The 26,067-nt window shown below is 34.5% G+C and overlaps 1 protein-coding gene across 1 annotated transcript; it reads left to right on the top strand.

The window, feature by feature from the left end:
• Positions 1-2,154: 2,154 nt before the first annotated feature.
• LOC110811406 (pirin-like protein) lies at positions 2,155-3,971 on the top strand. The gene is made up of 6 exons (XM_022037903.2): positions 2,155-2,358; positions 2,451-2,500; positions 2,623-2,690; positions 2,817-2,879; positions 3,115-3,218; positions 3,304-3,971. Exons 1-6 carry the CDS (start codon positions 2,183-2,185, stop codon positions 3,776-3,778), a joined length of 936 nt encoding a protein of 311 aa, XP_021893595.2. The 5' UTR covers positions 2,155-2,182; the 3' UTR covers positions 3,779-3,971.
• Positions 3,972-26,067: the final 22,096 nt, after the last annotated feature.

Genomic DNA, 26,067 nt, shown 5'->3' with positions numbered 1-26,067 from the left:
TTAATCAAATTTTACAAGGAATGTAACCATAAATTCTAAACTATTTTCGTAAATTAATAAATTTCAGTATTATTTTATTACCCATATTTCGAATTTTTACATTATCCCTTGTGCCTTAGACATGAGTAATGACAACCCTTGTTGGAGTCTAACAAAGAATAAATATTTCACTATTAAGTATTTGTATAAGTAGTTGTTCGAGCATGAAAGTAATGGCATTAGATTCTCATTCAAACAAATTTGGAAGTTCTGAGTCCCACCTTGTGTATTATGTCTTTTGATAGTAAACAAATTGAGAAGGCTGGACAAAATTATGGTGAATACTTGTTTATCTTTGTAAAAGGGCTGGGAAAATGTGTAACCACGTATTGCTCTCATGTATAGTGGTGTACAAGTTTTGAATTATGGTTAATGCACTTTTAGGCATCAAATAAGTGATGTCATGATATATAAGAGATGAAATTTGGGCGTGGAATGGCATCAAAGAACGAAGGAAACAAACAAATTAATTCTGCTCTCTATCTTTTGGGTAGTTTGGAAGGAGAAAAAAAAAATGCATTTGAAGAAGTTAATGATGTGAATGGTTTTGATTTAATTAGGAATAGATAATTTCACACCGGTTGATTTTTGTTACTAGGCCATCCTCTCTATTCCACCAAAAATTTAGAAGACCTCATTGATACTTTAATAGATATATAAATATTTTATATATAGGTTGGTACCTCATTGGTATCAATTTTTAATAATATTTTTTACGCTTTATATTTAAATATATATATATATATATATAAATATGACATGACTCTAATATATTCCCTATTTTATTAGAAAAAATTTCTTTTTTTTTTTTTAAAAAAAAAAAGATTACGTATTTTCAAAAACAATTTTTTTTTTTTTTGTTTTCTTTCCTCGGTTCCATTTGTAAATTTCTAATTTTCTCTTTTTTTTTTTCAAAATAAAAAATGAAATGTAGACATAATAAATAAGCAATGGAAACAACCAAAATTTTGTTACAAAACAAAAATCAAAATAAGTGAAATAGTTTGTTTAGACTGATTTTAACTGAAAGAATGAAACTTAGTAAATAATTTTGAGGGTTTTATAATTCTATACATAATATAAAAACTTAAATTATATATCAAGTTTTTAGGTCATCTCACTCTTAAATTTTATAAACTTAAATATTGATGGAATTAATAATGCCCATCTCTCTTAGTTCTCTACTTTGTCCATACTTTTAGTAGATGTAATGGAGTTGTATTTCATTCAAATCTATTTTATTCTTTAATTATTTGATTCATAGTATTTAGTCCTAATAAATTAAATGACTCCACACATTGTCTTCAATTTTATAATTACGGATTTACATTTTTATTCCATGTATATACATGAACGACGAGCTTAAATTGAATATAGAATTAACTTGAAATTGTAATCTTATTCTTATATTCCTAATTTTATTTATTGTAATTGTAATTTTTTATATGTTTTATTTATTTTTTTTCCTTATAATTGTCAAGTTATTAATTTTCCCAATTTAAGCTATAATTCAATCCGATATCTACTAAAAAAAGATGTAAATCCCCTTTAAAAGGTTTAATCGATTAGGAAAATTGACATCAATTCAAGATTTGCATGCTTGATTTGGGAAATTATTTAAAAATACACGTCTTCAATACTGCCTGCTTAGGAAACTAAAATGTGAAATTTATGCCATCTTTTGGAAGCTTTTGATTTTCCTTTTTCTTTACCTTTTATATATACGTGTGTGTGTGTGTGTCTGTATATATGTATACTAATGTATAAACCATATTCATACTTCCTAAAAATATTACATTAATTAAAAAAAAAAAAAATCAAAGTAGATTATAATACCATAAATTAAAAAAAATAATCTAATTATATTAATTAAAACCAATAAAAAAAAAAACATGTTTTAATGTTAAAAAAGAAACATACACGTGTGAACGTGATCATGGAGATGTGAATGTTTGAGAACAGAAGGTTGACTTTCAACCGGAGAAGAGCCCGGCATCATGATGACATCATGATGATGATTATCATGATTGATCCAATGAGGACAGGAGGGTCCCACCGCCGTCCCAACTTCCTCTTCTGTCAGTTGCCATACCTGCGTGCGTCTATCCACACACGCAAGCCATAAATAGAGAGAGATGTATGTATGCGTATGCGTCTGCGTATGCATATGCATATGCATATGAACAGAGTTTTACAATCAAAGGCTTCATCTCTGAGATTCATCATGAGTTTTGACAGACCCAGAACGGTGGTCAAGCAGATTTTGGCCAAACCTCAACACGAAGGCAAAGGTGCCGTCGTACGCCGAGCCATCGGAAGGTAATTATCAAATTATATTAATAATTAAAATTAGAATATGAAATATGCTTGAATCTTTAATTTCTTATCTCTTCTTTGCCTATTCAATTCAGGGGAGACTTGAGGACATTGGACCCATTTATTATGTTGGATGAATTTTCAGGTTCTTTGGCTTTTTTTTACTTCAATAATTTTTTCAATCACAAGATTAAAATCATCTGTTTGTATCCATGGAGCTTTGTTGGGTTTTTTCAGATTATATTGAATGAATTGTTAATTTTGCAGTGTCACCTCCGGCTGGATTTCCAGATCATCCGCATCGAGGTTTCGAGACTGTTACATACGTGTTACAGGTATCCTTTTATCGACAATTAATCGTATTATAAATTAATCTACCTAATTAGAAACTAATTTCTGGTTTTGTAAATCATTAACCTTCCAAAACAAGAAATTAATTTGTGATTTGTGTTAAATCTCAGGGAGCCATTGAGCACCAAGACTTTTCAGGGCATAAGGGGACAATTCATGCTGGTGATGTACAGGTAATTTAATAACATTAAATTGAATTTTTTATTAGAAATTTTTTGTTATTATCATTAGTATTACGGGTTTTATGAAATTAATAAAATATATTAAAGAAATTAATTTATTTAGATATTAATCCATTTTTAAGTAATGTCATAATGTTAATGTTGTAGAGTGTGTTGACTTTTTGTGTTGTGTTTATACTTGTGAAATAATTTTAATTTTGATGGGCGCTTTCTTTTTTTGACTCAGTGGATGACAGCTGGGAGAGGAATAATCCACTCCGAAATGGCCGGAGGAGATGAACTCTGCAAGGGATTGCAGCTGTGGATCAATCTATCTTCTCAAGACAAAATGTAAGTCACTTCATATACATATATACACGCCTAAAATAGCATTTATATATAAAATGAATTTTTGTAATACTTGAGAAAATTGCAGGATGGAACCAAAATACCAAGAAATGCCAAGTTCAGAAATAAGATATGGAGAGAAAGAGGGGGTGACAGTCCGAGTAATAGCAGGAGAATCAATGGGGATTAAATCGCCAGTTTACACCAGAACACCAACAATCTTTTTAGATTTCAATCTTCAAAGTGGAACCCAGTATGAACAAAGCATACCAGAAACATGGAATGCATTCATATACGTCATACAAGGAGAGGGCATGTTTGGTTCTCGCAAATCATCTGCAAATCACGTTTTGGTTCTCAGTTCAGGAGACGGTTTAGTAGTGAAGAACACATCTCCAAACCCATTAAGATTCATTCTGGTTGGTGGTCAGCCTTTAAATGAGCCAGTGGTTCAACATGGTCCGTTTGTTATGAACACACAAGCTGAGATTGATCAAGCCATTGATGATTATTATCAATGTAAAAATGGGTTTGAATTGGCTAAGACATGGAAATCTCAGTGACTTCCAAACATGTCCTTAATTTTACTATGAAACCTAAAAAACTATTCCATAGCTTGCAACAATGGAGGATGAGAAGGAAAGGAGATGGTGGAGAAGACAAAAGAAATTTACTTTGGATCAGTTTATTAAGATATGCTTTGTTATAATTATTATTATATTATTATTTTTTCCTCTGGGGTTCTTGTGGTTAGAACCGTTATGGTGTTTTTTATATTCTTTATATATAAAAACATATATATATATATATATATATATATATTGGTTTTTGTTTGAGTTGGATAGGACTGGACTTTTTTTTTTTTTTTTTGGGAGTCTGATTAAAGTTGGCCCCTCCACCGGTTGGTGGAATTTGCATATTGCTTTCTGTTTTTACCCTTAAATTATATATATATATATATATATATAATATAAGTTGAATATAAATTGATATATTTATTAATTAAAAATATATACATATAAATTATAACATAACATTCTACAGAAAATAGATAAAATTGGTTATCATATTTGTAACCATTAATATTACTACAGAAAATAAAGTAATTAAGAAATGATAAAACTTTTCTAAGAATAAATCTTTTACCTTGGCCCATCCACAAAATTAATATAATAAATAATAAATTTTATGACAAAATCATTAAAGTTAAATCAATTTAAAAAAAAAACAAAAAAAAATTAGCCACGGGTCGGTCCAAGCCTGGCCCATCATAGACAGGATATGACGGGGCAGGCCTAAAACTTCTAATTTTGGGTCCTTGGTGGCCCATTTATTGAGCCTAGCTCATCATATTCTAACATTAATAAATTTAAAAATTTTGTAAAATTTATTTTCAGATTCAATTAAAAAATAATATATATTTTGATGGAAATTAAAATATATATTATATGGGTGTCATATAGAAATTCACATGAGATTAAATTTTATTAAAAAGATTTTCACTATCTTTTAGTCACACTAATTGTAGATTACTTGTTCCAAATATATCAGAGAAAAAGTTTAAAATGATTTTCAAAATTTCTTTTAATTGTGTTTTTTATTTTATTTTAATTAAATGATCCAAAAAGGATATTTGACACTTTGAAAGTCAACTTCTAGAAGGCTGGGTGGGTGGTGATTCCACTGAAGTAATAGTGGGCAATTAATTGGCCTTGGCAAGAATTTGGAGAATTTCAACATCCCTCTTCTCTGTTGACTTTCAAGAATTTCAAAGCCTATAAAAAAATTTTATTGACTTTCCATGGTTGCTTCTCTTTATAAAGATTCTAATTATATTAGAATAATAATAATAATAAATAAATAAATAAATAAATACTTACAAAGGCTGTTTTCAAACTAAAATTTTGCTTTAAATATTGTTTCCTACATAACATTTTAATTTGTGAACTTACTTTACATTTTGCTCCATATGTAAAAACTAAACTATATTTAATTGGTGCTTTGTGTAATCCCCCCTTCATTTGGCTTGACATAATGTTCTTAATCTTGTAGAGCTTCAAATTATGAATGTGGTTAAGATTTTGAGTTTTAATGAGAAATTTACATCTCAATCAAGCAAATAGAAGTAAATTAAAGCATCAAATTACAAATGTTTTTTTTTTTAATTATTTGTGAAAAGAAGAAGAGATTTCAAGTCGAATGTCGTAGGTAAAAAGGTCATATTTGCTGAAAAGTTCGAGTAAATTGTGTGACATGATGCCACATTAGTATTTTAGTGACTTTATGTGGTGTCTTGCTTATTAAATTAACAAAAAATTTAATTAAATAAATAGACTAGTAGTTAAAAATCTATATTTATGATATTTAAAGTTAAACATCAAATAAAAAAGATACAAAACATCAAGAAATTAAATGTGCATTAAGTCTTAACATGCTATCATTTGAAAAAAGAAAATATTCATTCATTAAAAGTTGTTAAATTCTAATTTAGATCGGACCAAATGATGAAAACCGAACTAAATAAACTGTCTAGTGTAAATCGGATGAAACATTGTTTGATTCAAATTTTGACCGAATACTAAAAAAATAATTTAGATTAAAAATACAAAAATAAGAATTAAAAAAATTTATTTTTAATTTTAATTTTATTAATATTTAATTGAAAAAGTTAAAAAAAAAAACAGTTCAACAAGACCATTATTTTTGGTCCAGTTAAATTTGATAAGAATTAGAACGATTCACTTTGGTTCAAATAGTTGACGATCCTTTACTCTGATATCATCTATGATTCCTCGAACAATGAGGATCCTCCATTTTAATTGACAAGTACCATCTTTCTCCACACCCTTAATCAATCCTCATTCCAATTCGATTGTGTAAATGCTCGAAACTTAAATAAAATAATTTATTATCTAAATACGGAAGTGAACAATAAAATTAGAGTTTATATTTCTTATACAGTAAATTGGAATGTCCAATAGAGTTACATAAATGTCCATTCTACATTGGTTCATAAAAAAAGACAAACGATAATTAAAAATAAATAAATAGATATCCTAGGGGTTAACCTCCACTAGTACTTGAAGAGAGTTCAGGAGACAAACTACTCACAATTCTCTTACTGATTAAGATCTAGATATTGGTATTCTTGATTTAAAATAGTTAATAAAATGTAAGCTACACTAACTCAGTAAAAATATCACGCTAATAACTGATATGAAAAAATCGAAGGTTGGTAAAAATCACAAAACAACTAATGGAGTCATTGATTTAAGTAAATACATTTAACTCTAAAATATTTTATTTCATACTTACCGTTACGGGTTTTTCCAAAATCAACCTATAAAAACAAGTAACCAAGTAATATTTTAATTTCATGTATAAGATCAGTAACTCTTCGTTTTAATCTACTTACTACCCTCGAGGGTCCATAGACGGGCTCTGAATTTTTTGAATTTTCTCTGCATGAACTAAAATACTCATCACGTATCCAAAAATACCCAAAAATTCAAAATCGGTGTTGAAAATCATTTTTGGCTAATTTTAGAATTTTGGTACGGCGGCACCACTGTGCTCCGGTGCCGGCTTCGACGCCCACGGTGGTGGTTCATCTTGTCTTAGCCAGTTTTAACTAGTTTTACACGTATCTCTACAAAAAAAAATATATTACGAAGCCTCGGTTGGTTAGAAAAACCAAAAACCCAAATCTATCGGCAGTGAGTCTCCGGGTATGACAGCTCTGCCATTCTCCTTCGCTGTTGGGGTTTTTCCTCCGACTAATATGCACAGAAAGGGACCGTGAACACAATGGTTAAAGAATCATGTGAAATGGAAAATGAGAAGGGAGTCATCGGAGGCAGTTTAGGGTTTTGGCTGCAGCTGCTCCGTCGGGCTTCGCTTGTGATTTCTAGCTCATCTGTCCTCTTTTTTTCTCCGATATGGACACAGAGAGACTCGAAATCGAATTTCAAGCGATAAGGAGAAAATTTTACCTTTTTTGGTTGTCGGCAGTGGTTTCAATGCGGCGGCGGCCAAAGACCAATCTCTTTCTGCAGTGTCTGGTTATTCTTCTTCAACGAGGGCTGGCGGCTAGGGTTAGGTGCTCCTGTAAAGAAGAGTTTAAATACTCATCTCCTCTTCGATTTAAGTCGTCTGTTTGTGTCAACATAGAGCGAAAAGGACTGTTCGATGGTTTTCAGTTTAGGCTGATGGTATAGGCAAATTTGGGCCGTCCATTGCGATCTATTTGGGCTATTCACGGGCACGAGATTAGATTTGGGTCGTCGAATTGCTGAGCACACGGATCGCTCATGTGGCTTCCCGTATGGTGCTGACGTCAGCGGGGTTGCCACGCAGCGTGCTTTGGTTCGTCAGGGTTACTAAGTAGATCGTCCCACGTGGCCGAACTTTTTTTTTTTTTTTGCATTTTAGCTCCCACGTTTTCAATTTTTCTTTCAAAAATACCATTCAAATTCAAAATGTCATCATTTTTTTAAAAAAATTATTACCAATTTCATTCCTAATTTATTTTATCTCTAAAATTCAATAAATCTAAATTAAAATAAATTAAATTAATTATTTATATATTTTTTTACAAATAAAATCATCCTGGGCCGAAGTCCTTTTTATACATTTGAGAAAATGTCCCTTTTATACCAATAAAATCAATAAAACTAACCATCACAAGGGTATTCCCGTCACTTTACTACAACTTAAAACTTATTTCCTAAAATTTTTATGTATCATTAAAATAAAAGCTAAATCTATGGGGAGCTAGCTTTGCATCAAGCAAGAAACAAAATTATACTATCAGAATATCAATATTAGAGTGACAATATCAAACCTATATAATCATTCAAAGTAAAAATATTCTTATATTTTTTAATGGAAATGACCAAATACATAAGATCAACATATATTGCATGTTGAAAAAAAAAAAAACTGTAGTTTATTTCTTATTCTTTTTATAATAGTTTTAGTGATTCATTTATCCTAACTTCAAAAGAATTACAGTATTAAAGGCTGTAGTAAGAAACATCTTCAATTGTTTAAAAAATCTAATTAGAATTTTCAGTTATTGAAAGTAGATAAAAATTTTATTAAAAAAATAATTAGGTGTTTGAATAAAGTACTTAATAGAAAATTAAACAATTTTTTTTTTTGTAAAAAGTAATAAAAATATATATTTTGTAAATATTAAATAATTTACATTATTTTATATATATATATATATTATTAATCTTAAATAGACATGAAGAGAATATTTAAATAAATTTATTAGATAAAAAATAAAACTAAAAAATTTAAAAACGATGTATTTATTCTTTTACGGCTAAAATGTTAAAATATCTCATGAATTCTACAAAAATATCTAAACTTTTTTCCGAATTATTTTTCATTAAAAGTTCTCCTTTACTTCTAAAAATGTAACAAAATTTTATCTCACCATTAAGTTTTTCTAATGGTATATAGTACATGATGCGAACAAGCCGCATCATATAAATTTAATGTAATATGCCTTACTTGTTTACTTGGTGCTGTGTGAATATTTACTTGCTTGTTTATTTTCCTTTTACATGGCTGCTTTAACAGTTTGACAAAAAGATGCTTCTTATCGGCTGGTCTGGTTTTTCTTTCAAAGGTTCAATGTTACTTATAAGATTTTTCCATCAATCATAATCAAGTTAGCCAACATGTTATGGAAACATTTTTAAGAGTTCATTCCATCATCCTCACTTTATCTTGAACCCTAGATTCCTCTCTCATGGATTAACTGCAAGACAAATTGGAGAATATAAAATGTTTTTACATACGTTAAATGTTTTCTTGTTTAATTTACTTTAATCCGTTAGATAATTCCATATCATCAATTTACTTCAATGCCTTTGCTAGGGTTATTCTTTTAATACAATCATGAGGTTAATCTCCAGTCTGCATAAAATCAACAATAAGCAAGGGAAGAAAAGGCTCCTTATTGATTGATTTGTGATATATTTTAGTGAACAAGGAGCCTTTTCTTCCCTTGCTTATAACTGAATATTTTGAGTAATTTACCCACGCCAGCATATGATGTCACTTGAGCCATCAACCTTCATATCAACCAGCGTAATTCAGTCCCTAACAAGTCAAAAAGCATCCAGTTCTGAAAACTCTGGCATAAATTAATCTTACAGCTTCATGCTTGGCAACTGAAACTAAAAAGCAAAGTTTGAAGAAGACTATGAACAGAAGAAAGACAAGTAGATGAATGCGTTATGACTAAAAAAATTAGAAATTTGAAAGAAAATTGTGTTCTTTGAGGAGGTGTTGGGAGGGAAACAACTCAATTTCATTTGTGACCTTCCATAAAGGGTTGTCTTCTTCCAATTTCCAGAGAAACGACAAAGAGAGGGACGTGTGAGTCAAAATTATGAAGAAGTTATAAAGAGAATTAGAGATGACAGATGTTGCAGTCAAGAGAAATAAAAAGATGACTGGGATGCATTTGAAATGAAAGAGTTTTGAAGGGGAAATTTGGGAGCTGCATTCTATTCTAGAGAGGTAGGAGAGGTTATCAAGTAAAAGGAAAAGGAAAAATGTAGTGGGTTTGAGAGAGTAGAGGGAGGAGACTAGGTTTCAGCTGGGTGAAAAAGAAGAGATGAGGATTTGTTTCTAGCTTCGGCCAAGGAAGGAAAAGAAATGGAATTTGTTCAGAGTACCAACTCCAAAGACAATTAGTGAACAAGGAGATTGAAAGAAGGATTGCTTAGAAAAATAGGTATACTGAATTCTAAATTTACTCTTTTTGTTTGTTCAAGTTTAAATTTATCTTCTTTTAAATACCACTTTATTATATGCTAGGAAATGAGATAATAAAGAATTAATTGGTACAGTGCATCTCATATGTGTATTCTTCTTATAATTACTTTGATTCCATTTTCAGGTTGGCCAACAGCAGGTTTTTTATTCTCATATTAATAAAATTGTTAATTTTATGTTGTAGCTGTTAATTCATGTTTTAGATTGCATATCTTCAAGTGATTGTTTTAGAACTTAAGTACTATTGTGTTTTATTTTAACATGATTTCTAAAGAGGAACTAAGTAGTATTCATATAGGATGCTAGTATATATATATCAATAGATATAATTGGTCTTCTTTGGTTTGGCATTTGAACTTAGTAAATATATACAATATTCTTTTTTTTTTTTTTTTTTAAGTACGGTTAATTTTTATTTTTAATATAAAAGTTCATAATGAAAATAATAATAATAACAATAGAAATAGATCTTAAAATGAGTTAAGTACTGCTAAATCGAGAAATATTGAAGATTTTTTAGAAAAGGTGTTTATGCAAATTAGTGTGTGCTTTGTTTTTCTTATTTTTCTTTCTTATTCCATATTGTATAAAATATTTTAATTAATAAACTAAATCATTTATAAAAGACATCTTTACATACTAACATCACAAGTAAAAATTTTATCTACATGTAAAATAATGCCATCTATTAGCTGCTTCAATGAGCTAAAAGTCCACTTTTTCCTCCTACTATTTCCAATCTTTAAAAGTAGGCTAATGAATTTTTTAAGTTTTATCTCACTTGAAATAGTATTAGTGGCAACTCTCAACACTTTTAAGATCAAGGATTATTTTGGCAAGCCTTTTTTCCCCCTCAGTCATCCACATTATGATAGTTCTACATCTCCACTATAAACTAAATGATTAGTGATAATTGCTTACGATGTTTTGAAGTTTGATGCATGAGTTTAACCAGTGTTTATGTTTAAGACTTAATATGAGGGTTGTCACAAGTGGCACGACCCTACAAAAAAGAAGAAATTTAGATTTTTGAATCTTTTTTATATTTTAAATAATTGAAGGAATTGTTATGGTCCTATTGGAAGCGAGATTAAATGTAAATTTTTATATTTTTTTTTACCAAAATTGAGAATAAAATTGTACAAAATAAGAGGGTGTGAGACCCCTACTCTATGATACGGACTGATCATTTTAATTATAATTTGCACGTATATTTTAGATATTTAACTATTATGTAAGTGTGTGCTTGTGACATCCGTTCATAAATAAAATTCACAATAAATATTTATAGACTGATCAGTAGAGGACGATTTAAATGCACCGACAAGAAAATAAAGGAAATAAAAGGAAAACATAACTAAATTTAGACAAGTTTACCTAGCTTCACTTCTTTTTTTTTTTTTTTTTTCCCCTCCATCCAGATTAGTCTTGATAAAACATTTCTTGTCATAAAAGTTTTAGTCACAATTTTTGCATAAGGATACTAAAATATATATTAGTGACAAAAGATAACCATACAAATTAATTGAACAAATAATTATGTTGTCTTTGAGAAATTTGATTTGATTTTTATAATCATTATATATAATCAAAAGTCCAATTATTCCTCTTATTATGCGTTACACCATTTAAGAATTCATTTAATAATATTGTAACTTAGTATTGAACAAATTATTCCTCTTTTCCTAGTATGAATTTGTAACCAATGCCAATTAACACGTAAGAAGTTTAAAGTGATTATACTTGCAATTCCATTGCATCAAATTAAATAAGATTTAAACGCAATCAAAATATCAAAATTGAGATAATTTCATTATTTAGACTTCTCAAGCACCATAAGTAAATTTTTGTTCATTTAATACTTTTTATTATCTTAAGTCAATTATCATTTTTGCACCTATCCATAATCAAAATCACACGAGTAAGATACAACAAAATAATAAGAGAATATAATGTTTTATTTTACAGATCTGCTCAAATTTAAAATCGCAAAGGTGGATATCAAGCACCATAATGTTCCATTTTACATAGCTCACAATCACATTCCAAATAAACAAACTTCAATCACTTAACATAGCTCTCTTCAGAGAAAGAGTGAAGGAAATTCTTGTATTTTTATTAACAAATATTATTTTTGTAACGGCCGCGAAAATATTCATAGGAAATAATTGATAATTTAAGTGTGAAAGCGAAATAAATATTTAAGGTTTACATTACTTACACAATAACTTAAAGTACCAAATAGTGTTACGAAATTCACCCTTTTGAAAGAAATAAAAAAATGAACGAAAAATAAAGAAAATTAGCATTTACTCGCAATCTTTTTGCGGATCGGGCCCTGAATCTTAGTCATCTCGATATGAAATTGTTAAATAAGGGATGAGCTACACTACTCCAGTAAAAATATCACACTATATCACCGACACAGAAAAGAATATTGGTAGAAAAAATCAGGATATAACTAATGAAGCACTAAATTAAGTAAATTCATTTATCAATAATAAAAGAATTTACCGTCTACTAACCGTCGTGAGATTTATAGAAAACAACCTATAGAAAACAATAACATTATATGTATCATGATTCTGCATACAATTGGCAACATAGCACATACTATACTTTCATATTCAAATCATCAAACAACAATTGCCTCTTTTTTCACCAGCCTGCTGGTATCCATGGGAGTTCATAGGAGTGTCCCCGCTACGCGTGAACTTTTTCCTTTAACATTCTCAATTACGAGTCGTTCCCATACCCCATTCGATATGAGCGCTAAAGTACTAAACCTTAATACCCCGTCCGGTATGAGGGTGAAGCGGGTCGTCTCCATATCCCATCCGGTATGGGTGGCAAGTTACCAAGTCTCCATACCTCATCCAAGGATGTTCAGTAAGGCTGCTGTTTCATCCAGTCACTTAATCACACAAGTTTTTCGTTTACCTTTAATCTCCATTTTTTTAATTCAACCGTAAACACGTAAGAAAACGATACATGCATTGAAAGTTATAAAATAAATCAATAAGGTACTATCATGCATTTAAAATGTAAAAATAATCAACAGAATCAATAGAGAATAGTTTCCGATTCTAGCTCCATTAGCAATCCATAATTAATCATGAACATTTTTTAAATTGGACAAAATACCGTATTTATTGTTAATTAGACTTCAATTCTATAACAGAAAATAGGGTGATGAATTCTTACTCAATTTGGTGACCGAAAAGTTAAGCTATTTACTGTGTCTACAAGCGGTTTCCAAGTTTCCTGAATTTTTCTTTGGGAATCAAAATGCTATAAATACCTACAAATGTCTCAAACAAACCCAAAATCAGTCTCAGGGCCCACTTTGGCCAATTCAAAATTCTGGCACGGCAATTCTGCTGTGCTCCAGCGACAGCACCGCCGCGATTTTCGGCTGAATTCAGCTGATTTTGCATCAATCCCTACGAGAAAACACGTTAAAAGGTATCAGTTGGCTGAAAAAATTCAAAAAATTAAAACTCACTGGTGGCGTGGCGCTTTGGTGCGACAGCTCCTCCGGCTCATGTTGTGGTTGGATGCTTTGTTCCGGTCAACTTGTAGAGAAGGAAACAATAATCACAACGGTGAAAAAATTATGCCAAACGGGAACCGGAAAGGGTCTCATCGGAGGCATTTTGTGAAATTCTCCTCGGCACCGCCGCCATGCTTTACCCACATTTTTCAGCCAATCGGCCGGTCTTTTTGCTCTGATTTGGCTATGCATATGTTTAAAATTGAATTCTGAGCAAAGGAGAAAATTTTCACCTCTTTTGGTGCTTGGAAAGGGCTCCGGCGTGGTAGTGGGCGGTGGCGGTCTCCTTCTCGATGCTTGGGTCTTATTCTCCGGCGAAGAGGTCTGGCAGCTAGGGTTAGGGTTTGGTATGGATGGGGGTTATTTATATCCATCTATTTTTTATTTGGGCCGTCCATCGCATTTGATCTAGACTGTCCGATCGCGATTAAATAGAGAGTGAATCTGTACTGTTCATTGCGATCCAATCTGGGCCATCCAATCGTGTTCAAATCTGACCGTTCGATCATGTTTGGAGAGAGAACGCATCTGGGTCGCTCATGCGCGTGAGAATGGATCTGAGTCATTCAATCACGGGCACGCGAATCGTCCGCGTAGCACCGCGTCAGTGTTCGCTGCCATGCGACTCGTCCTGATTCATCGGGGTTGCTGACCGAGCATCCTATGTGGCAAAATTTCTCTAAATTATATTTTGACCACCGATTTTTTTTTTCTTTTAAAAATACCTTCAGAACCTAAATTTTCACCCCTTTTTCCCAAAATTATTTTCAATTTAATCCTACATCAATTTTACTTCATTTTTACTCTAAATTAAAATTAAAAATTTAAAAAATTAAGAAATTATATTTATAATTAAATCCTAAATTACAAAAAAAATTAATTTAGGGTGTTATAACTCTCTCCCCTTAAAAGAAATTTGGTCCCTCAAATTTGTCTCTCTCACTCTCAATCAAACAGTTGGGAATATTTGGCTCTCAAGTCTTATTCTAACTCCTATGTGCCATCTCTCGGTGTGTGATTCTGCCATAAGACCTTAACAAATGGAATTTTCTAGTTGCGAAGTAATATGGTCTTTCGGTCCACAATGTTGACCGATACTTCTTTGTAGGACAGATCTTCCTGGAGTGAAAGAGGTTCGTGGGCCAAGACGTGAGAGGGGTCTGAGTTGTACTTGCGTAGCATGGACACATGAAACACATTATGGACCCTATAAAGTTCTGGAGGCAGTGTCAGTCTATAGGCGGCGGTATTAATTTTGCTCAGATTTCAAATGGTCCAATAAATCAGGGGGTTCAATTTTCCCATCTTTCCAAACCTACTGATTTTCTTGAAATGAGTGACTTTAAGGAAGACCCGATCGCCTTTCTCAAATTCCAAATCTCTCCTCCAAGTATCTGCATAACTCTTCTGCCTGCTCTGAGTCGTCTGAATGTTCTTCCTGATCTTAACTATTTTGGATATAGTCTCTTCTACCAAATCTGGGCCGAACAGCTTTCTATCACCCACTTCCTCCCAATAAATTGGCGATCTACATGGGCGCCCATATAACGCCTCATACGGAGCCATGTCAATACTTGCTTGGTAGCTGTTGTTGTAGGCGAACTCTATCAGGGGTAGATACTCATCCCAATGGCCCCCGAAGTCAAGAACACAAGCTCGAAGTATATCCTCAAGTGTGCAGATTGTCATTTCTAACTGCCCAACGGTCTGAGAGTGGAATGCAGTACTAAGAGACAGTTTCGTTTTCATGGCTTACTGAAGGCTAGACCAAAACCGAGAAGTGAACCTGGAGTCCCTGTCAGATACTACTGTCACTAGCACTCCATGTAATCTGACTACTTCCCGAATATACATTCTTGCCAACTTGTCCAAGAAATCGGTCATCCTGATGGCCAAGAAGTGGGAAAACTTGGTAAGTCGGTCAACAATTACCCAGATGATATCATATTCTGAGCGTGTCTTAGGTAATCTTGTCACGAAGTCCATGACGATATGTTCCCATTTCCACTCCGGGATTGGTAATGGCTGAAGTAGCCCACTTGGACGTTGATGTTTTGCCTTAACTTGCTGACATACCAAACACTTAGAAACAAAGTAAGCTATATCTCTTTTCATCCCGTTCTACCCAAATCGGGGTCGCATACTTTGGTACATCTTAATGCTTTCGAGATACATGGCAAACTTTGAGCTATGAACATTTGTCATAATACCTTTTTTTAACTCACTGTCACTTGAAACACACACTCTGTCATGGAATCTGAGCAACCCATCAATGGAGATTCGAAATTCTGGGTTAACTCTCTGTTCTGCATCTTTCTTGAAGGCTGCTAGGGTGGAGTCGGCAGACTAAGCTTCCTTTATTCTCTGAATTAACTCAGGCTGAATAGTTAAGTGGCTCAAACATATGACTCTTCAGGTCCTGAAGTCGTACCTGCTGTACGACCCCTATCTGCATGCATTCTGAAACCATCAAATGTGTTAATGTACCTGCACTTTTTCTACTAAGTGCATCGACTACCACATTACCTTTATCCAAGTGATACAAGATGTCGCAATTATAGTCATTGAAAAGTTTTATTCATATTCTCTGACGCATGTTGAGATCCTTTTTAGTGAATATGTATTTCAAACTCTTATGATCGGTATACATTTAAAAGGTCTCCCCAGACAAATAATGGCGTCAGGTCTTCAAGGCGTGTATGATTGCGGCAAGCTCTAAGTCATGGGTGGGATAGTTTTTCTCATGACTCTTTAACTGTCTGGACTCATAAGCTATGACATTCCTATGCTGCATTAAAATACAACTCAAACCTAAGTAGGAGGCATCACTATAAACTGTATATCCATCCAATCCACTCGACAAGGCCAACACAGGTGCAGTAGTTAGCCACTTCTTTAATTTTAAAAAACTTCTTTCATAGTTTTCGTCCCACTCAAACTTGATATTCTTCTTTGTGAGCCGAGTCAGAGGAGCAGCTAGACTAGAAAATCCTTCTACGAACCTGCAGTAATAATCTGCCATCCCCAGAAAGCTATGGATCTCCTTAACCGATGTCAATTTTTTCTAGTTGAACATTGTTTCCACCTTTTCGGGGTTCACTGATATTTCATCCTTTAATATTATGTGTCTAGGAAGGTAGTCTGCTCAAGGCAGAAACCACACTTACTCAACTTTGCATACAACTTCTTTTATCTAAGAACTTGTAAAATTTGAGTTAGATGGTGAGCGTGTTTCTCTCTGCTTTTTGAATAAATCAAGATGTCATCGATGAACACAATAACAAACTGATCTAGGAATTATCTGAAAACCCTATTCATCAAGTCCATGAAGATGGCAGGAGCGTTAGTTAGTCTAAATGGCTGACCAGGAACTCATAGTGTCCGTACCTGGTTCGAAAGGCTGTCTTGGAGATGTCTTCTGCCCTGATTTTTATCTGATGGTAACCTGAACGCAGGTCTATTTTGGAGAAGACCTGGGCACCCTGCAACTGATCAAAGAGGTCGTCAATCCTAGGGTGGGGATACTTGTTCTTAATCGTGACCCTGTTTAGATCTCTATAATCAATACATAACCTCAACGTTCCATCAGCCTTTCTTGCAAATATGACTCCGGCACCCTAATGGGACACACTATGTCTGATGAATCCACTGTCCTGCAGCTCAGTGATCTATTTTCTCAATTCTTCCATCTCAACACGACTCATGCAGTAAGGAGCAACGAAAATAGGCTGGGTGCCTAGCTAAAGGTCTATGGTGAATTCGACTTCCCTATCTACTGTCAGTACATGTAGTTCATCCGGAGACACATCTGGAAAGTCTTGGACTACCGGAACCTTTTGAATACAAATTTCTTTCTTGGGTTTACCTAGTTAGAGAAAATAGCTAGGTTAAAGTACTTAATAATAAGAAAATTTGCCATGAGGGAAACAAATGTTAAACTATTTTATTAATTTGTAAATGACTCCTCATTAAGAGGGTTGAATACAACCTTCTTACTAAAACAATCTACAGTGGCGTGATACATCGCTACCTAGTTCATTCCTAAAATTACATCAAAGTCTCCCGTATCAATTTCTATTAGGTTTACACTCAATTTTCTATCTGTTATATCTATGACATAGGCCCTGTATACAACCTCTCTCAGTAGTGTCATACTCCCAAGAGTAGACACGAACAACACAGAATCAAGTTTTTCAGGCAGTACATTTAATTTTTATGCAAAAATATGTGAAATAAATGAATGTGATGCACCAGTATCAATCAAAATATGAGCAAGATGGTTACAGATAGTGTACATATCATGTACCACGTTCGGGTTGATTTATGCATCTTGTTGTGTGAGATTGTAAGCTCTATCCTGAACAAGAGATCTGACCGAATTCTGGTTTCTTAGGCACTCCCTCGCATAATGTTGGGCACTACCACATATGCGGCAGATGTTGTTGAAGCGATAGCAGGGTCGGTCCCCATGATCATTGCCACAATACTAACAGATCTTACCACGTCCTACTGTTGGAACCTAAGGGGGAGACTGAGTCATCGACTTGGGTTTCTTGTTCTGTTGAATAGGTATAGTAGGTGCTGATCTACAGTGTGGAGCTGAAGGCCTGAGGTTCTCTGCTGCTTGAGGGAAGGTGCAAAAGCTCCTCTCTAGTAACTGTCCCTTGGCCAAAATAGCCGAATAAGTGTTGAACTTGAGCATAAACAATTGTTGTCTGATCTCAAGACGAAGAACCCACTCGAACCTTCTAGTTTTCCTGCTTTCGTCCATTATGCTCTCAGGAGAATATCGACCCAACTTCAAGAACTTGCGAACATATTCTGATATAGTCATGTTCCCCTAGACTAAGTGTGCAAACTCTATCTCCTTCAGATGTCGCAGATGCTCTGGGAGGTACCCTGCATAAAAGGCTGTCAGGAACTGTTCCCAAGTAACTGGAAAGGGCAGGGTGGCCTGCTTGTGTTGTCATCAACGATCTGCTTCTCCCACTAGCATGTAGGTAGCAAGGATGACCTTATGTTCGGGGATCACCCCGAGGGTCTCTAAGGCCTTCTCTATCTCAGATAACCAGAACTCGGTCTCTTCAAAGAAGGATCCCCCTGTAAAAGTAGAAGGATTTAGTCTTTTATACATTTTTATGTAGTCTGGATCTATCGTGAGAGGAGCTGGGTCCCATGGATGAGGGATTGCGCTGAGCTGAGGATGGACTGGATGGCCCTACAGTGGTATTTGATGATACGGTGGAGGCACCAGATTGTACTGTAGTGGTGCTGGGTGACGCGGTGGTTGGGGCACCAGATTATACTGTGGTGGTACTGGGTGGTACTGTGGAGGAGCAGGGTCATATCAGGGTGGCTCGAGATCTTCCCACTGCAAGGGTGGCTCAACCAGCGGCAATAAGGAGGGTAAGGTAGCTCTCTCTTTTCCCCGGGCCTACTGGGCTGCAATAAGTCTTTTCAACATCTCAAATAACCGATCAACATCATCTCCAAACGAACCCTCCTGGGTTGCTCGATTTAGTGGGGATCTTCCTCTCCTCATCTATCTGTACCTGCATTTCACAAGGAAAGGTTGAGTGACAATTCATTATTTTCGGTGTTTCCTAAGGATTTTGTGTAAGGAATGGGTCCGAGGAACACGGCTCGATACCAACTGTAATGGTCCCGAAAATATTTATAGAAAATAATTGATAATTTAAGTGCGGAAGCGAAATAAATGTTCAAAGTTTACATTCCTTACACAATAACTTAAAGTATCAAACAATGTTACAAAATTTACCATTTTAAAAGAAATACAAGAAATAAGGATTAGCATCTACTCGCGATCCTCTTGCAGATTGGACTCTGGATTCTGGTCTTCTCGATCTCAAATGGTTAAATTTGGATGTTACAGTTTTTTACAATAGTACTTAACTATGTATATATAGGCCAAGTAAAACAAAGTTATTGCTGAAAACAACGAAACTATTACAAGAATAAAGGAAATGATCTTCAAAAAATAAATTCCAAGAAATCAGTAGAATAATGTTCCATGATTTAGTCAACTAAATTATTATTTTTGATTAGAATAATCCTCCATGATTTAGTCAACTGAATAATCTTTTTTGATTAAATTACCATCTTAGGTTGAAGTTATTACACTCAGACATGTGTTATCTCCTAATATATCTCCACTAATAAAGTTTATGTTGTGAGTAAATTCATTTTTATCACTCCACAATTTATGGGACACATTATCACTCCATTTACTCACATTTTGGTTGCTGGTAAATGTTTTTACTGTGTTAATATCCCCCCCGCAAATTGAGCCTGGGTTGGAGGCAAAGTTTATTGTAAAAGGAATGAAGGATAACCTTTGGTAAAGGTTTAGTAAAGATGTCAGCAACTTGTTTATCAATGGAAACTTGTTGGGTGACTAGAAGTCAAAGTGCAACATGTTCATGCACAAATTGATAGTCTAATCGACATGTTTACTCCGAGCATGAAACACAAGGTTAACTGTCATGTACAGAACACTAGGATTATCACAATATAGTGTAGGTGGAGAAGGGAGTGTAATACGAAGATCCTTAAGAATGTAAGTCAACCAACTAATCTCTGCAGCAGGGTTAGCCATGGCATGATACTCGGCTTCGGTACTGGAGTGTGAGATCGTATGCTACTTTTTAGCATACCATGAAATCATTTTAGTCCTAAAGAAGGTGCAGTAGCTAGTAGTAGAAAACCTTGTGGTGGGACACTCAGTCCAATCAGCATATAGAGAACATGAATAAATTATGAAGCATAGTTAACACTATAAGAGAGGTCTGGTCGAGTGAGTGTAAGATATTGAAGGTTACCGATAATGCCTCGATAGTGGCAGGGGTCATCAAGGAGAATGTCATTTGATGGTGGTTTAAATTTTATTTTTAGTGGTGTACTCATAGGCTTACAATCAACCATGTTGGATCTTTCAAGGATAGTGAGAGCATAGTGAGATTGGGTTAAATGAAGTTTAGTGGATGTTTGTGCAATTTCAATGCCAAGAAAATGATGAATTGCTCCTAAATCTTTCATAGAAAATTCATTACTTAAGAGTTGAATAAACGTGGTAACAAGCTCAATGGTTGATCCTGTAAGAAGTATGTCATCTACATAAAGAAAAAAAATAAGTGAGCCATGATCAGAATGAAAAATAAATAAATATGGATAAGCTAGGCTATATTAAAAGAAACCATACTTAAGGAGAAAAATATTGAATCTATCGAACCAAGCAGGAGGTGCTTGTTTGAGTCCGTATAGAAAACATTGAAGCTTACATACATGATTTGGGTATTGAGAGTCTGTCATACTAGGTGGTTGTTGCATGCAAATATCTTCAGAGATATTACGATGCAATAATACATTCTTGGCATCTAGTTTTCGGATTGGCCAATGTTTCACAAGTACAATAGATCATATAATACGAATGGTACTTGGTTTTATAACTGGAGAGAATGTTTCAGTGTAGTCTACGCCATCAATATGATGATACCCTTTGACAACGAGTCAGGCTTTTAAACGGTCTAAAGTGTCATCTGATTCAAGTTTGGACTTGAAGACCCATTTAGAACCAATAATACACATGTCTGGTGTGCGATGAAATAATCTCCATGTCTGATTTTGATGAAAGGTAGCTAGTTCTTCTTCCATTGTTGTCTTTAACTTGGATGAGACAAGGTTGATTTAATGGTTTGTAGTTCACAAGGATTGGTGGATGACGAAATGATAGCTAATGCATATTTAGAATTTGGCTTAACAATCCCAAGTTTGAGGTGAGTAACTATAGGATGTGATATTGATTCTTGTTGGAGTTGTGATGATTGACATGTTTGGGACGACTCAAGTACAGGCATGGATTGAGTGGTAGTAAAAATTCTGGTTTCAATATGGAAGGTGACTCTCATGTAAGAGTTGGTGTGGACGAAATAGATTGAACATGAGAATTTGTAGTTGTGATAGTAGGTAGGATTGGTAAAGTAGCATTTGTTGGACACATATTTGGCACTGAGGATGAAGTAGGCATAGTAACCAGCGGTAGAGGACTTAAGCACAGTGGTTCACTTGGTTGTGACGAATGACATGTATTAAGAGTAGACTCAGTATGTGGTAACCATGAGTAAAAAATATTAACAACATGTGAAGTAGTTGGAGAAACATAAGTCGGTTTAAATGGAAAAGAATTCTCATAGAAAACAACATGACGAGAAATAAGAAATTTTTTAGTAGGAGGATGAAAACATTTGTATCCTTTATATTTTTCACTATAACCTACAAAAAAACATAAGGCTGATTTAGGAGTAAATTTGTGACTTCGTGTGTCCCAAGTGTAAGGAAAGCATTTATAGCCAAAAGTACAAAGTGATGAATAATCAAGGTGACTACCATGTAGAATAAAATATGGAGTGTCAAATTTAAGAGACGACAATGGCAATCGGTTGATGAGAGAAACTGTTGTAGTAAAGGCTTCTACCCATAAGAAAAGTGGAGCATTGCTTGAAACAACATAGTCATAATTAGTATGCAAATAATTCGATGACATCTTTCAACTATACCTGTTTGTTCTGGAGTATATGGACAAGAGATCTAATGAATGATACCTATTGAGAGAAAGTGAGATGATATTTTGAGTTGACAAACTCACCTCCACCATCTGAGTGAAATTTTTTAATCTTTTTATTAAACTACCTAGCAACACACTATTAAAACATTAAGTAAGCTGCAAAAAAATTTGATTTATGTTTCAATGAAATTATCCAAGTATATTTCGAAAAATCATCTACCAAACAAGCATAAAATCTAAACTTTTCAATAGATAAAATGGGAGCTGGTCCCTATAAGTCACAATGAATTTAAAAAAAAAATACCAGAAGTAGAATGTTTAGAACAAGAAAAAGGTAATTTATTAAGCTTTCCTAATTGACAACTATCACATAAATGTTCAATCCTTGTAGGGCTTAAAACTTCAATCAATCCTTTATTTTTTAATAATTGTAGGGTTAAAAATTGATGATGTCTTAAGTGTTGATGCCAAATGTCTGTTGTGTCGTATTTGAATCGATTGGAAAAGTGTACTTCTAATGTGTTAGATAGGACATACAATCACCTTTCTGTCTCCATGTTATGACTGATTTCCCTATGTTATGATCCTTAACACAAAAAACAACATTAGAAAATTCACAAACAACAAGAAATTGAGTGGTTAGTTGACTTATAGAGAGCATATTTCTTTTTGAATTAAGAACTAAAAGAACATCTTTGAGAGGTAAAGTTGTATTTTTTTGCTTGACAAATGAATCTCCAATACTAGTTATAGATAAAGAAGATCCGTCTCCAATTACAATAGAGTCAGGTCCAAAATAATCATGAATATTAGTTAACATACCTAATTTACCTTTTATATGATTTGAGGCTCCAGTGTCTGAAGTCTACTCAGTTTCAACAACAGAGTTGTCCAAAGTGAGAGTTGCAAGGGCTTGTGGAATATCATCATTTTGAGCTGTTTGTTTTGGCACCCACCAACAAATTTTTGCAATGTGACCTGCTTTCCCATAGTATTGACATGTTTCATCTCGATATAAGTTTTGTTCAGCTGAGGTCATATGCCTCTCACCTAGTGGTTGAGGATGTTGTGTAACGGCTCCAGAAATTCAAAAAGAAATACATATAATAATCTGAGTGCGGAAGCGAAATAAAAGATTAAGCTTAACATCCCTTACATAATAATTTAAAAGTACTAAACAATATCACAGAATAAGTTCTCTAAAAGAAATACGAGAAAAGAGAAAAATAAAGGAAACTATAAAGCATCTGACATCTACTCGTCGTCTTCTTGTGGATCGGACTCGGGAACCAGGTCCTCCTGATATGAAATAGTTAAATAAAGAATGAGCTACATTAGCCCAGTAAGAACATCACACTATATCACCGTCACAGAAGCAAAGGTTGGTAGAAAACCAAAAACAACTAATGGAGCACAAATTTTAAACCAATACATTTATTTAAAATAAAACCACTTACCCTTGGAGAACCTGTGAAAACAACTTATAAAGACAATAACATCATACAAATTTCATGCATAATCAGTAACATAAAATATATCATAAATCCGTATTCATTAACAATAACTGATTATCACCGTTTCTCGTTTTCACCAGCCCACTAATATCCATGGGGATTCATAAGGGTGTCCCCACTACACGTGAACCATTATTCTTAATAGTCTTAATTCCAGGGCCGTCCCCATACCCCGTCCGGTATGAGTGCCAAGACATTAAACCTTAATACCACATCTGGTATGAGGGTGAAGTGGGTTGTCCCCATACCCCGTCCGGTATGAGCGCCAAATGACCAAGTCTCCAAACCCCACCCGGTATAAGACAACGTTCACGGTAGGGTTCCCTATGAACCCGGTCCGTCCACCATCTCCCAGGATATCTAGCAAGGCTGTCACCTTTTCTGTTTTCCCTTAGTCTCCATTACCAAGTTGAACATAATCACATAAATAATAAATATGCACCCGGTAATACAATCATATCTTAAATTTCAAAATCACACAGTGGTCAAGTGAGACAGTAATACATGCATTTAAAACCATAGAATAGATAGACCAGATATCATAATATATTTAAACTGTAAAATAAATCAAGCAGGAATCGACAGAGAATAATGTCCGGTTCGGGCTCCATTAGCAACCTTAATTAATTATGCATATCTATTTAATTTGTACAAAATACAGTATTACCATTTATTCAAATTTTAATTCCATGATAGGAAATAGGGTGATGGGTCCTTACTTGAATCGACGCCAAAAACTAGATTGTTACTGCGCCTACGGACAGTCCCTAATTTCCCTGAATTTTTTCTCGGGAACTAAAACGCACTTACGGTACATACACATGTCCCAAATAACCCAAAAATCAGACCCAGGGCCTACTCGGCCAATTTTAAAATTTCGGCACGGCAACTCCGCCGTGCTCCGGTGACGGCAGCAGTGATCCGCCTCAAGTTGGCTGTTTTCGGCCGAATTCAGCCAAACTTGCATCAGTTGCTGTGAAAAAACACACTTAGAGCCCTTGGTGGGCCGAAAAAATGTAGAAAATTGAAACTCACAGGCTATGGGGCTCTCTAGTGCGGCGGCTCCTCCGGCTCACGTTGTGGTTGGGTGTTTTGCTCCGGTCAACCTGTAGAGGAGGAAATGGTGATCACAACGGTTGAAAAATTACATCGAACGGGAATCGACAAGGGGCTCATCGGAGGCAAAAATCGAAACACCCCGTAGCGGCGTCGTTGAGCTTCGGCAGCATTTTTCGGCCAATTGGCCGGTACTTTCGCTCCAATTTGGCCATAGGTGGGTTTGGAATCAAATTCTGAGCAAAAAATAGAATTTTTACCTCGTTTGACGACTGAAAATTGCTCCGGTGCGGCGGCGGGTGGCGGTGGTCGGCTCCCCAGTGGTTGGGCTGTCTTCTCCGGCGAGGGGCTCTGGCGGTTAGGGTTAGGGTTTGGGTGCGAATGGGGTTATTTATTCCCATCCGCTTTTGATCTGAGCCGTCCATTGCTTTTAATTTGGACCGTCTGATCGCGATTAAATAGGAAGTGAATATGGGTTGTTCATTGTGATTCAATCTTGGTCGTCCGTGCGCGATTCAATCTTGGTCGTCCGTGCGCGATGCAATCTGGACCGTCCATGCGCGTTTTTGATCTGGGCCGTCCCTGTGAGCGGGAAAGGATCTCAGCCGTTCGATCGCGCGTACGTGGATCGCCCACGTGGCTCTCTCCTGCGACAGGGTCTCTGCCACCTGGTGCGTCCTGGTTGGTCGGGGCTGCTGACCGGGCAGTTGACGTGGCACAATTTTTTTAAATTGTGTTTTGACTCACGGTTTCTGATTTTTCTTTCAAAAATACCACCAGAACCCAAATTTTCACCCATTTTTTCCAAAATTGTTTTCAATTAAATCACTAAATAATTTTTACCCCTTTTTATTATTATTATTATTTTTATTAAAATAAATTAAATTCAATTAATTCAATTAATACATATTTATATTTACATCGAATTAATAAAAATGAAATAAAATAAAAATAATAAAAATAGTTGGATGTTACAACTCTCCCCCCCTTAAAAAAAATTTGATCCCTCAAATTTGTCTCTCACTCTCGATCAAACAACTGGGGGTATTAGGCTCTAAAGTCTTATTCTAGCTCCCATGTAGCCTCCATTGGTGTGTGGTTCTGCCATATGACCTTTAAAAAGGATATTTTCTGATTAAGGAGTAATCTGCTCTTTCGATCCGTAATGCCGGCTGGTACTTCCTCGTAGGATAAGTCCTCCTGGAGTGGGAGAGGTTCATGTGCCAAGACATGAGAGGGGTGCAGGTTGTACTTGCGTAGCATGGACACATAAAACACATTGTAGACCTTGGAAAGCTCTGGAGGCAGTGCTAGTCTGTAGGCGGCAGTATCAATCCTGTCTAAGACTCT

Source organism: Carica papaya, chromosome 3 (genome assembly GCF_054855325.1).
Source record: "Carica papaya isolate Zhongbai chromosome 3, ASM5485532v1, whole genome shotgun sequence".
NCBI lineage: Eukaryota > Viridiplantae > Streptophyta > Magnoliopsida > Brassicales > Caricaceae > Carica > Carica papaya.
This window is presented reverse-complemented; position numbering and strand designations above follow the sequence as displayed.

What these genes read in the sequence shown, in the direction of transcription:
- LOC110811406 (XM_022037903.2), top strand. Translation starts at nt 2,183, where the DNA reads ATGCGTATGCGTCTGCGTATGCATATGCATATGCATATGAACAGAGTT. An exon ending in TTCATGCTGGTGATGTACAG is followed by an intron (nt 2,880 to 3,114) that starts GTAATTTAATAA and finishes TTTTTGACTCAG; the next exon opens with TGGATGACAGCTGGGAGAGG. An exon ending in CTATCTTCTCAAGACAAAAT is followed by an intron (nt 3,219 to 3,303) that starts GTAAGTCACTTC and finishes AGAAAATTGCAG; the next exon opens with GATGGAACCAAAATACCAAG.